Genomic DNA, 14,435 nt, shown 5'->3' with positions numbered 1-14,435 from the left:
TACTAAATTATAATTCTGGTACCTTTGATAACTATTTACTGGTGTTGAAGCCTTGACCATTTTTTTTCATTTTTGCCTTTCATCTTGAAAATTATATAAATGAATAGAGAGAAAATCATAATTATGAAGATTATCAACAAGACAATTTGTTCAAACAACTCCAATGGCTGAAATGGTCAAACAACTAGTTATTTGAGTTATTGTTTTTCAATGACGAATGTGTCCATTGTTGAACATAGACCTAGGTGAGCAACACAGGGTCTTTAGCTCAATAGTTTCCTGCTTATTGTTGTGATCCCCCTAAACAATTTCTTTGAATTTGAATAAAATATTAAGAAAATTATCACTGATATATAAATTATTTCATGTCTACCTGTGCGAATTTCAAACGCGCAATTTTACACCAATACTCAAAACCCTCCTTCCTTGATGGGTGCATTTTACATAGACAAATAGATCGTATAATATAATCAAAATGAGGATGTTAATTTGATGTATGCCTTTTTGTGCTTCTTCGTTACATTTGTTGTTTTTATAGTGATTAAGATGATAACACAATGTTGACTGCTGTACCCCTATTTTTGACATTTTTACCTATTGTGTCTGTTTGTTTTGTTCACGCATCGGTGACAATATAATCGAATTTGATACGACTGTCATACAAGTGAGAGGTTTAGCTAGCTATAAAACCAGGTTCAATCCACCATTTTCTACATTTGAAAATGCCTGTACCAAGTCAGGAATATGACAGTTCTTGTCCATTCGTTTTTGATGCGTTTTGTTATTTGATTTTGCCATGTGATTATGGACTTTCCGAATTGATTTTCCTCTTGAGTTCAGTATTTTTGTGATTTTACTTTTTTTTATAATAATAAACTACTGTAAAACATTAATTTTTGTGGGGTTAACATTTTGTGGTTTTGTCTATATATAAGATATAATGGGGATTTAATTTTGTGGTTTCCATTAAATGGAAGTGATAGTATATGAAGGTCAATTTTCGTGGGGTTTTTAGTTTCGTGGATATATTCTTTCTACTTAAAAACAATGAAATTAAATCCACCAAAAAAAATTTTGCTTTTACAGTAGTTAATTTTCTGATAAAGAAGATTCATTATTTTTATGCCCCACCTACGATAGTAGAGGGGCATTATGTTTTCTGGTCTGTGGCTCCGTCAGTCCTTCCGTCTGTGCTTCCGTTCGTCCGTCCGTTCAGGTTAAAGTTTTTGGTCAAGGTAGTTTTCGAAGAAGCTGAAGTCCAATCAACTTGAAACTTAGTACACTTGTTGCTTATGATATGATCTTTCTAATTTTAAAGCTAAATTAGACTTTTGACCCCAATTTCACGGTCCACTGAACATAAAAAAAGAAAGTGGGAGTTTCAGGTTAAAGTTTTTGGTCAAGGTAGCTTTTGATGAAGCTGAAGTCCGATCAACTTGAAACTTAGTACACTTGTTGCTTATGATATGATCTTTCTAATTTTAAGCCAAATTAGACGTTTGACCCCAATTTCACCGTCCACTGAACATAGAAAATGAAAGTGGGAGTTTCAAGTTAAAGTTTTTGGTCAAGGTAGTTTTTGATGAAGCTGAAGTCCAATCAACTTGAAACTTAGTAAACTTGTTGCTTATGATATGATCTTTTTAAATTTTAAAGCCAAATTAGACTTTTGACCCCAATTTCACGGTCCACTAAACATAGAAAATTAAAGTGGGAGTTTCAGGTTAAAGTTTTTGGTCAAGGTAGTTTTTGATAAAATTGAAGTCCAATCAACTTGAAACTTAGTACATATGTTCCCTATAGTATAATCTTTCTAATTGTAATGCCAAATTAGATTATTACCCAATTTCACGGTCCATGGAACATGGTAAAGGATAGTGCGAGTGGGGCATCCGTGTACTTTGGACACAATCTTGTTCATTCAGTTCCTATTTTTGTTGATTTTCTACAAACTTTAAATTATCTGAGGACATTACTTTGTAAAAGCACAATCAAATATCCATTAATATTTTTTTTAATTCATCACCATTTATTGAACTTCACTAAACATAGACTTTTCGGCTAAAATCAAATATCAATTACCATGAAATTTTTCCTAGAATTGTTTTTTTTTTACCAAGATATAATGAGGCAATTTTATTTTACAATTTGTTTATCTTCCAGTTATTTATAGAAGCTAATAAAGTAACATCATGGAAAGGAGATATTGCTATAGATGATATACAACTAATGTCTGGAGTGTGTGCTGGTGGTATGTTACTTATTATGGTTAGGGTTACGGTTAGGGAGATATTGCTATAGATGATATACAACTAATGCCTGGAGTGTGTGCTGGTGGTATGTTAATTATTGTGGTTAGGGTTAGGGTTAGGGAGATATTGCTATAGATGATATACAACTAATGCCTGGAGTGTGTGCTGGTGGTATGTTAATTATTGTGGTTAGGGTTAGGGTTAAGGAGATATTGCTATAGATGATATACAACTAATGCCTGGAGCGTGTGCTGGTGATATGTTAATTATTGTGGTTAGGGTTAGGGTTAGGGAGATATTGCTATAGATGATATACAACTAATGCCTGGAGCGTGTGATGGTGGTATGTTAATTATAGTGGTTAGGGTTAGGGAGATATTGCTATAGATGATATACAACTAATGCCTGGAGTGTGTGCTGGTGGTATGTTAATTATTGTGGTTAGGGTTAGGGTTAGGGAGATATTGCTATAGATGATATACAACTAATGCCTGGAGTGTGTGATGGTGGTATGTTAATTATAGTGGTTAGGGTTAGGGAGATATTGCTATAGATGATATACAACTAATGCCTGGAGTGTGTGCTGGTGGTATGTTAATTATTGTGGTTAGGGTTAGGGTTAGGGAGATATTGCTATAGATGATATACAACTAATGCCTGGAGTGTGTGCTGGTGGTATGTTAATTATTGTGGTTAGGGTTAGGGAGATATTGCTATAGATGATATACAACTAATGTCTGGAGTGTGTGCTGGTGGTATGTTAATTATTGTGGTTAGGGTTAGGGTTAGGGAGATATTGCTATAGATGATATACAACTAATGCCTGGAGCATATGCTGGTGGTATGTTAATTATTGTGGTTAGGGTTAGGATTAGGGAGATATTGCTATAGATGATATTCAACTAATGCCTGGAGCGTGTGCTGGTGGTATGTTAATTATTGTGGTTAGGGTTAGGATTAGGGAGATATTGCTATAGATGATATACAACTAATGCCTGGAGTGTGTGCTGGTGGTATGTTAATTATTGTGGTTAGGGTTAGGGTTAAGGAGATATTGCTATAGATGATATACAACTAATGCCTGGAGCGTGTGCTGGTGATATGTTAATTATTGTGGTTAGGGTTAGGGTTAGGGAGATATTGCTATAGATGATATACAACTAATGTCTGGAGTGTGTGCTGGTGGTATGTTAATTATTGTGGTTAGGGTTAGGGTTAAGGAGATATTGCTATAGATGATATACAACTAATGCCTGGAGTGTGTGCTGGTGGTATGTTAATTATAGTGGTTAGGGTTAGGGTTAGGGAGATATTGCTATAGATGGTATACAACTAATGCCTGGAGCAAGTGCTGGTGGTATGTTAATTATTGTGGTTAGGGTTAGGGTTAGGGAGATATTGCTATAGATGATATACAACTAATGCCTGGAGCGTGTGCTGGTGGTATGTTAATTATTGTGGTTAGGGTTAGGGTTAGGGAGATATTGCTATAGATGATATACAACTAATGCCTGGAGCGTGTGCTGGTGGTATGTTAATTATAGTGGTTAGGGTTAGGGTTAGGGAGATATTGCTATAGATGATATACAACTAATGCCTGGAGCGTGTGCTGGTGGTATGTTAATTATTGTGGTTAGGGTTAGGGTTAGGAAGATATTGCTATAGATGATATACAACTAATGCCTGGAGCGTGTGCAGGTGGTATGTTAATTATTGTGGTTAGGGTTAGGGTTAGGGAGATATTGCTATAGATGATATACAACTAATGCCTGGAGTGTGTACTGGTGGTATGGTAATTATTATGGTTAGGGTTAGGGTTAGGGAGATATTGCTATAGATGATATACAACTAATGCCTGGAGTGTGTGCTGGTGGTATGTTAATTATTGTGGTTAAGGTTAGGGTTAGGGAGATATTGCTATAGATGATATTCAACTAATGCCTGGAGTGTTTGCTGGTGGTATGTTAATTATAGTGGTTAGGTTAGGGTTAGAGAGATATTGCTATAGATGATATACAACTAATGCCTGGAGTGTTTGCTGGTGGTATGTTAATTATAGTGGTTAGGGTTTGGAAGATATTGCTATAGATGATATACAACTAATGCCTGGAGTGTGTGCTGGTGGTATGTTAATTATTGTGGTTAGGGTTAGGGTTAGAGAGATATTGCTATAGATGATATCCAACTAATGCCTGGAGCATGTGCTGGTGGTATGTTAATTATTGTGGTTAGGGTTAGGGAGATATTGCTATAGATGATATACAACTAATGCCTGGAGTGTGTGCAGCTGGTGGTATGTTAATTATAGTGGTTAGGGTTAGGGTTAGGGAGATATTGCTATAGATGATATACAACTAATGCCTAAAGTGTGTGCTGGTGGTATGTTAATTATTGTGGTTAGGGTTAGGGTTAGGGAGATATTGCTATATATGATGTACAACTAATGTCTGGAGTGTGTGCTGGTGGTATGTTAATTATTGTGGTTAGGGTTAGGGTTAGGGAGATATTGCTATAGATGATATACAACTAATGCCTGGAGTGTGTGCTGGTGGTATGTTAATTATAGTGGTTAGGGTTAGGGTTAGGGAGATATTGCTATAGATGGTATACAACTAATGCCTGGAGCAAGTGCTGGTGGTATGTTAATTATTGTGGTTAGGGTTAGGGTTAGGGAGATATTGCTATAGATGATATACAACTAATGCCTGGAGCGTGTGCTGGTGGTATGTTAATTATAGTGGTTAGGGTTAGGGTTAGGGAGATATTGCTATAGATGATATACAACTAATGCCTGGAGTGTGTGCTGGTGGTATGTTAATTATTGTGGTTAGGGTTAGGGTTAGGGAGATATTGCTATAGATGATATACAACTAATGCCTGGAGTGTGTGCTGGTGGTATGTTACTTATTGTGGTTAGGGTTAGGATTAGGGAGATATTGCTATAGATGATATACAACTAATGCCTGGAGCGTGTGCTGGTGGTATGTTAATTATTGAGGTTAGGGTTAGGATTAGGGAGATATTGTTATAGATGATATACAACTAATGGCTGGAGTGTGTGCTGGTGGTATGTTAATTATTGTGGTTAGGTTAGGGTAAGGGAGGTATTGCTATAGATGATATTCAACTAATGCCTGGAGTATGTGCTGGTGGTATGTTAATTATTGTGATATATAAAATTGAAAATGGCAATGGGAAATATGTCAGAGAGACAACAACCTGATCATAGAGCAGACAACAGCCGAAGCCCCTCATGTTTACTTTACCACATCTGGGATCTGTTTCTGTTTCTGTAAATAACCTGCCAATCAAGGCACACCTCCTTGAACCTGGAGTACAGTATATTATGAAAAAAAGAGTAGGGGTAAATGTTATTGGCACTACTTGGATTAAAGTAGTGACTCTAGAATATGTGATATGTTAAGTAACCCTAACCATTACAAAGAAGTTAATATACTTTAAATAGTAAAATTTAAAGCACAGGAAAATAAACCACTTTATGGTGAGTATTAAGTTTTGATAGCAAATTGAGAATGGTAAAGAGGAATGTGTCAAAGGGACAACAACGCGACCAAAGAGCAGACAACAGCTGAAGGCCACCAATTGGTCTTCAATGCAGTGAGAAATGCCCGCATCTGGAGGCATGCTTCAGCTGGCCCCTTAACAAAAAATGTATACTAGTTAAGTGATAATAGACGTCATACTAAACTCCAAAATATACACAAGAAACTAAAATTAAAAAGCTTACAAGATTAATAAAGACCAGAGTAGGGAACATCCTTTAAATACCACTTACTGGTGAGTGTTATAAAGTGTTTATGCCCCACCAAGATAGAAGAGGGGAATTATGTTTTCTGGTCTCTTGGTCCGTTCATCTGTCTGTTCTGCTTCAGGTTAAATTTTTTGGTCAAGGTACTTTTTTTCATAAAGTTGAAGTTCAATCAACTTGAAATTTAGTACACATGTTCCCTATAATATAATCTTTCTCATTGTAGTGTCAAATTTTTAACCCCAATTTCATGGTCCACTGAACACAGAAAATGATAGTGTGATTGGGGCATCTGTGTACTATGGACACATTCTTGTTTTTTTTTGTCTCGCTTTGACGGAGTCAAAAAGTGAGACATAGTTATGCTGTTTTCGGCGTTGGCGGCCGCGACGGCGTCAACAATGTATTAGTTTTGTGATTAGGTATAGTTTATGGTGAACGGCAAGTGGTAGGTCAATCATATTTGGTATACAGTTGTATAAAATCATGTTGATAAACTAATTCTTAGAATTTAAATCTTTTGGACTAAATAAATTTGATAATAACCGCTGAAATGTGAGAAAATAATTGTGAATAGACCGATCAATTTATACGATGTCCGGTACTGAAAATAGTTTACCTGTCACCTTCAGCTGTCCAACAACTAATTAGCCTTGATTAAAATTAGTAAGTATTGAAGTAGGGGTTGTTTTCATAGTAATTAATCATCATGTCACTTTTTTGACCGGAAATGTGTGGATGTCACAGGCAAAAAGATCGTGAATTATAAAAAAATGACCGAAAAAGCCTTGAAAACTAAAAGGTAGATGACCGTTTCATGCTTTGCCCAGCTGGACTATTACTGGACATTATACAAATGACTGGAATATATGACCGTTTTGGAAGCCCTGATTTGAAATGGAAGTTATTGTATTACCTTCGGGATTGTGCTTTCAAATTTTACGAGTATAATAAGTATCTTTTTTCGGTAATTTGTACATTGTTCCTTTGATGTGTACTCGCTGATGATGTCAGTATCAGTGAACTGGCCGTGATATAAAAATTATTAGGTTAGTACGCAAATGACATGCGCGAATGCAACGCGTAAGGATCTACTTTCCCCTATTATTCACAAAATTGCGCGTATATTTTTGGCAAATAACACTTGACATCGTTTGAAACGATTTTTGTGGAAATGTGAACAGAAAATGCATGAAAAAAAGACTTTTAAAAAAAGAATAATTGATATATATGAAGTACAACTAACATACCATACCGTCCATGATTCCAATCCGAGTGTTTATTCATACAATACCTAGCCTGGTGCTGTTCCAAGTAGTTTTCTTTTTCTTGAGAAGTATTTGTTTTACCTGTTCAGTCACTATATAGTGTTACAATCATATTTATAGTCGCCGTCACATAAAATTGGCACCATGTTTTTTGTCAAAATTTTCTTAAATATCGACCGCGTTTACCAAAGATCATGTTTTTCAATTAGCGGAATAAAAATCCGGTCCAAATATCCACTACTGTCCTACCTTTTATTGTGTTTGCACTGTATAATCCTAACCTTCACATAATTCAAGATTATTTTGTATGGTGGAATCCGACATTGTTATTACCGGAATTGTTGCCGTGGAGTTCCACGTGCTCTCCATTTTCTTGTGTCTCTCGGAGCTTTTCGTAATCTTTACGTAAAAAAGCACGGGAAATTGTATCATCAATGACAATGATATTACCGGAGAGTAACGACTGTTATGGAATAAGGGATCCTCATAGAAACCAAGATGGCGGTTTTACACTGTAAATAATGTTGAAAAATGTGAAGCTCAGGATTATACAGTGCAAACACAATAAAAGGTAGGACAGTAGTGGATATTTGGACAGGATTTTTATTCCGCTAATTGAAAAACATGTTGCTCATGCATGACGAGTATTAGTAAAGTTCTGTTTACATGTGTGTATTGTCCATATTTTACATGTATTTGCTTTGTCAAAAATTCACTGTTTAGTTTAAAAGTTATTAAATCATGGCCTTAACAAATGCTTAAGGGGCTTGTAAAATTTGCACATTCATTATAAAGTGAATTTTGTGTTATGTTATACCAACAATATTAGGGATTTAGGGGAATTGTATATATGTTTAATTAATTTTGGCTATATAGTTTTCTACAGTTTATGAGGAGAAAATAATTTACCTGCAGATCTGTTATCAAAATTCTTACTATACCAGGACCATAACTATTACTTAATGAATTTAAACAACTTATTCATGGTCTTGTAAATTTGGTTACTATTTATAATGACCCGGAAGGGGGGGAGTAAAAAGGGAGGGAATTCAAAAGGGTGGGGAGTTATTATTTTGAAAACCCTGAATTGCTACCAAGCTTATTGTGATCTTATTTACTTTATATATTTTTTACAGATGTCTAAATGTATGATATTCTTTATTTGTCGGTAGTTAAAAAATCAGGAAAGACATACCATCATAGTATACCTAAAACATTTGACTGTTGGATAGAGTTACATATCACACCTATTGAACTGTTTGATAAATGACTAGTTTGAAAATAGGATCTCTTAACTGTAGGGGTCTGTCAGAGGAGGTGAAGAGAAGAGATTTTTTTTCAAGATAAAGGAAAAGATATGATATAATTATATTAATGCCCGCGTCACACTGTCCCGATTTTTACGCCGATGGCAACACGAATATGGAAATTTTCAAAATCGGGACTGATCGTATCCAGATCGGGCTATTCGTAGTGCCATCTTTAACCATCGTAGAACCATCGGCCACTTTTTCTAGCCTTCGGGGACAACTTCGGGAAGGGTTCTAAATTTTTTAACATGTTAAAAAATCCCCGAAGTTGCGTCCGATGTTGAGGGTTCGTATTGAGTTCGTATCACCATCCTCACCATCGTAATGTCACCGGGAATGCATCTTTGCACATCGTATTGCATTCGTGTTTCCATCGTTTCCATCGGGAAGTTTTGACATTACGATGTCTACACGAATGAATCACGAAGATACCCGAAGGTCTTACGATGTCAACACGACTTCGTGGAGACCTCGTAATCCCGTCGTGTTGACATCGAATAAAAGTACGAAGGCGACAAGATGGAACTACGACGGCAATAAATCCAGCTAAATGTAAGTTAATTTTCGCGCTAAAATACATTTAAAGTGCCATGCGCGATATGCACTGGTCAGTCTAATACGACAGTTAAGAAAGACGTTCACAAAACATGGAGCTCATATCATATGATTCTATGAGAACAAGAAAGGCGACAGCGTTGTTTCTATTAATTCAAGTGGAACAAGAAGAGCAGCTATTATAGGCTCAGGATTTACTTTTACAAGTAAAATATTATTTTTTGTCAATTTTTTATATCAAGTAACATAATTAAAGGTGACAAAGAATTTAGAGTTTTTAATTTATATTAGACAATGTGGGAACATATTCAATTTCTTCTATTCACAACAACAACACGAAAAAGACAAAAACGTTAGTTATGATAAGAGCGATATGTTCAGGCCTTTTCCATCTGGATTGTTTCATATCATTACATGCTGGGGTTCCTTTAAATAAACGCGCCTCGTACACCAACACTGCAGGTACACGTATATAGGGAAACCAACTTATTATTCATTATTCTGATTTTTTATGTATCGTCTGAGTTGTTGTCACACGAATGTTTACTCCATAACCATTTTGTTTTCTATATGTCATATTTTGCCGCCTTTGTTGCTTTCCCCACATCCTTCCTTTTGTCTATATTATTGTGATATTCTCCTGGAAAGAGCTCTTTTTGAATAAAAGGCCGGGATCAACGAACCCATTACCTTACCTTTAAGATAGATCAGTAAACATGGGCATACTTATGGGTGATTATTCAGACTAGTGCACACATTTTACAGTTCAAACAAGGAAATGCCGAGCGTGGTATCCCCTCGTATGTAACATATTGGGGACAAATATGGACACTATATTTGTATATGACACATGCAGAAAATGGTAAATTGAATATGCATATTTGATACATAAACTATTTTTTTAGAAATCAACCAAAACATTTAGTAACTGGAAATACCTTTAATATTGTCTTTAGAACCAGCAGGTAAAAAAATGAGCAACCAATTTCCTGTGTATTATGCTATTTCAAGGAGAAAAAACAAGTCCATCTGCATGACCTTGACCTTTGGCCTTGAACGTAAAAAATGTCAGATCATTACAAGGAGGAACAATATACCAAATGTGGTTAAAATCTTTTGAAGCATATTGGATTTAGAGTGTCCACAAGGGTGATATTGCCTTGTATTACAACTGCCACTGTGACCTTGACCTTTGAACTTTAAAGTCAATAGCGGCTTAAGATATTCTTAACGAGTAACACCATACCAAGTTTTGAGCATTTTGGTTCTAGAGTGTCCATAACAATTTTGTCTACACGCAACTTACATGTAGTAGGCAAGGGGATAATAAACTAAGTTTTATAAGAATTAGACAAAAAGATCGATTGCCCGCCATGCATGGCAGACTTGTACAGAAACGATATGTTGTCGAAATTCTGTTTTTTTTAGACATCGTATGGCCATCTCGCCATCATCGTAATCCATCGTGTAGCCTTCGTAATCCATCGTGTAGCCTTCGTGATCCATCGTGTAGGCTACGGCTGAGATATGAAGCTTAAATACCCGTCTCCAGTTAACCTTCGTATGTCCATCTTTTGCTATCGTATACAATTTCGGCACCATCGTATATACTTCGTTATTCATCGTACTTGCTTCGGTCACTTTTTGGTATTTTAAAGAGATCGGGACCAACTTCGTACGAACTTACAATTTTAGCATTCGGGTGTCCATCGTATATAAAAATCGGGACAGTGTGACGCGGGCATAACAGATACACATTGTACTAAAGAAAAAGAAACGCAGTGGGCACATGAGTGGGGGTATAAGGCATTCTTTAGCTCTGGTTCCAGCCGCTCAAGAGGGGTAGCAATTCTAATAAAAAATAGTTTTACATTTACTATTCACCAAGAAAAAAAGGATCAGGAAGGCAATTTTATCATTCTAGATATGACCATTCAAGATTATCGACTTTCTCTTGTTGCAATATATGGTCCCAATGGGGACTCTCCAACTTTTTTTGAAAATATAAAAGGTCTAGTATCTGGTATAAAAAAATAGCTCCATAATTATGGCTGGAGACTGGAATGTGGTGCAAGACTTTGATAAGAAACCTCAAATTATAGTGCTAAAAACAATATAAGAGCACATGATAAAATTTTAGATATGATAGAGTCCCTGGACCTTGTTGATATATGGCAAGCATTAAATCCAGATACAAAAAGATTTACATGGCGTGGTCCTGGCCTTAAACAAAGCCGTTTGGATCACTTTTTGATTTCATCTGATCTTGAACCATTTGTACAAAATGTAGACATGGATATAAGTTACAGGTCTGATCATTTTCCAGTGTACCTTACCTTACAGTTTTACAATCAAATTAAAGGTAAAGGCACATGGAAGTTTAATAATAGCTTACTACATGATATGGTATATGTAACTGAAATAAAAAATTGCATTAGGGAAACTATAAATCAATACTCTCTGTCTGGGAATGACCTAGAAACAGAATTATCAGTAAACCCACACATGTTTTGGGAACTCTTAAAATGTATGATAAGAGGGAAAACAATATCATATGCCAGTTATATAAAAAAGAAAAACACAAAAACTGAAATGATTTAGAACTCAAGCTAGCTAAATTACTTGAAAATTATGAAATAGACCCCTTAGAATTATTAAATTCAGAAATTAAAATTTTTGAAAATGAACTTGTTCAACACAGAGAGAAAATAGTAACAGGTATTATGGCAAGAGCAAAGGCAAGATGGGTAGCAGAAGGTGAAAAATGTACTAACTATTTTTGTAATCTTGAAAAAAGAAATTATAATGAAAAGATAATTCCAAAATTAATTAATGATAATGGGGAGGAAATTTTCAACCAAAGTGAAATTTTAGAAGAATAAAAATCATTTTATGAAAAACTGTACTCCTCAACAATTCCTATTCTTCATCAAGGACATAAAAATCTATTTTTTTATGAAAATAAACCTTTTATCCGCAAACTTTCTGATGAACAGAGGTTACAGGCAGAGGATAATTTGAATACTAATGAATGCTTAAAAACATTGAAAAATATGAAAAATGGTAAATCTCCAGGGATAGATGGATTTACAACAGAATTTTATAAATTTTTTGGATAGACCTCCATGAGTTTATTATAAAATCTTTTAATTATAACTTACAAACTGGATCTTTTTCGGTTAGTCAGAAACAAGGAGTAATAACATGCATTCCAAAAGAGGGTAAATCAAAATTTCAATTAAAAAACTGGAGACCTATCACTTTATTAAATGTTGATACAAAAATTGCATCAGCAGCATTAGCAAACAGAATAAAACCTTTTCTTGGGGATATAATTAGTGAAACACAGCAAGGTTTCATAAAGGGAAGGTATATTGGAGAATGTACCAGGCTTATTTTTGACATTATGGAAAAGGCAGAAGATGATAATCTACCAGGTCTTTTACTTTTATTAGACTTTGAGAAAGCTTTTGATACTCTTGAGTGGTCATTTATAGACTTGGCTTTGTCTTTTCTAGGATTTGGTCCTATTTTTTGTAGATGGGTCAAGACCTTATATTCAGAATCTGAGCTGTATTACAAATAATGGACATTGCTCTCAATTTTTTAATATTGGTCGGGGTGTTAGACAAGGTGATCCTCTATCTCCATATCTCGAGCTCTTTATATTATCTTTAGAGCTTATGAGTGCTGCACTTAAAAATAACCCAGATATAAATGGTATGAAAATAAATGATTCTGAGTATCTACTAAGCCAGTATGCAGATGACTCATGTCTCTTATTAGACGAGGATGAGAAATCTTTAGATAAATGTTTATATACTTTAGAAAAAATTTCTGAGTGTGCGGGACTTAGGGCTAATTTTGATAAAACGGAAGCCATATGGATTGGGTCAAAGATCCACTCAAGGGATAAACTAACAACTACAAGAAATTTGAACTGGAATCATTCAGGAAAATTTTAACTTTTAGGAATAAAATTTGATCTGTTCAGCGAAAAAAAACCGCTTGTAAATTTTGAAGAAAAAATTAAAAAAAAATACAGAGCCTGCTAAATTCCTGGGTTTATAGAGATTTAACATATATGGGAAAGATCACTGTCATTAAATCACTAGCTCTACCTATTCTAATTCAATCATTGACAGTTTTGCCAAATCCTCCGGATGATAAAATAAAAGAAATTCAAAATATTTTTTTTAGTTTCTTGTGGTCAGGAAAACCAGACAAGATTAAAAGAAAAGTTATGATAGGGTTATTTGAAAATGGGGGGTTGAAAATGCCAGATATAAGATTCTTTTGTTATTCATTAAAGATGACATGGATAAATAAACTTTTAGACCCCTTGAATATATCCCCATGGAAAACATTGTTAATAGATCAATACAACAGATTAGGAGCAGACAAAATATGGTTGATGACCCCTGATGGTATCCAAAAGATTTCTTCAAATTTTAATAATTTCTGGAAAGATATTTTACTAAACTGGAATATCCTAAACACTGTCACTAATGGCACTGCTGAAGGGATCATGAAACAATCCATATGGCTAAACAAGAGTTTGAAAATTAATAATAAAACTGTCTTTTACCAGAGGTGGGTTGAATCAGGAGTTTTCTTTATAGGTGATTTACTTGATGAAAACAGTATTTTTTTTACTTCAAAAGAATTCTGCGAAAAATTTAATCTTAATATTAATTTCTAGGAATACCATTCTTTGCTGCATACGATACCAAAAAGACCGGAAAAATTTAATCACTACTTCAGAGAAAATTACTCACATATCTAACGATAAATTTGAATTTATAAAAAAACAATAAAAAGTCATGTCAGTTCTTTTATAAAAAAATCTTGTCAATGTACACAGAACGTCCTACAAAACAAGAAGACAAAATGTGTAAGGAACTAGGCACTCATATAGAAAATTGGGATTTCATTTATAGTTTACCCTTTTGTTGCACTAAAAACAACAAATTTAGTATGTTCCAGTTTAAGATTTTACATAGAACTCTCGCTACAAATGCATTATTGCAGAAATACGGGTTAAAAGAAACTAACTTATGTAGTTTCTGTAATGAAACTAAAGAAACTATAAGTCACCTTTTCTGGGAATGCATGCTAGTTAGAAATTTGTGGTTAGAAATTGCAGCACTTTTTCTAGTTGAAAATAATTTAACTTTAATTCTTAATGTGGAAAATATTGTTCTTGGGTCAGAGTCTTGTGATATTTCCCTAAACTTATTCAATATTCTACTTAAATATTATATTTATACATGTCGCTTTA

General features: G+C 34.7%; 1 protein-coding gene across 10 annotated transcripts in view; it reads left to right on the top strand.

The window, feature by feature from the left end:
- The window catches only part of LOC139524914 (MAM and LDL-receptor class A domain-containing protein 1-like), a 228,158-nt gene that overhangs the window by 142,847 nt on the left and 70,876 nt on the right, over positions 1 to 14,435 (top strand). For 9 of the 10 annotated variants that reach the window (XM_071320086.1, XM_071320088.1, XM_071320089.1 and 6 more), the window contains one exon: positions 2,164 to 2,251. The exons of the other annotated variant lie outside the window; for it this stretch is intronic. In XM_071320086.1, the coding sequence (XP_071176187.1) occupies positions 2,164 to 2,251 (88 nt within the window). The remainder of the gene's footprint in view (positions 1 to 2,163; positions 2,252 to 14,435) is intronic. 10 annotated transcript variants of the gene reach the window in all.

Source organism: Mytilus edulis, chromosome 5 (genome assembly GCF_963676685.1).
Source record: "Mytilus edulis chromosome 5, xbMytEdul2.2, whole genome shotgun sequence".
Taxonomy (NCBI): Eukaryota; Metazoa; Mollusca; class Bivalvia; order Mytilida; family Mytilidae; genus Mytilus; species Mytilus edulis.
This window is presented reverse-complemented; position numbering and strand designations above follow the sequence as displayed.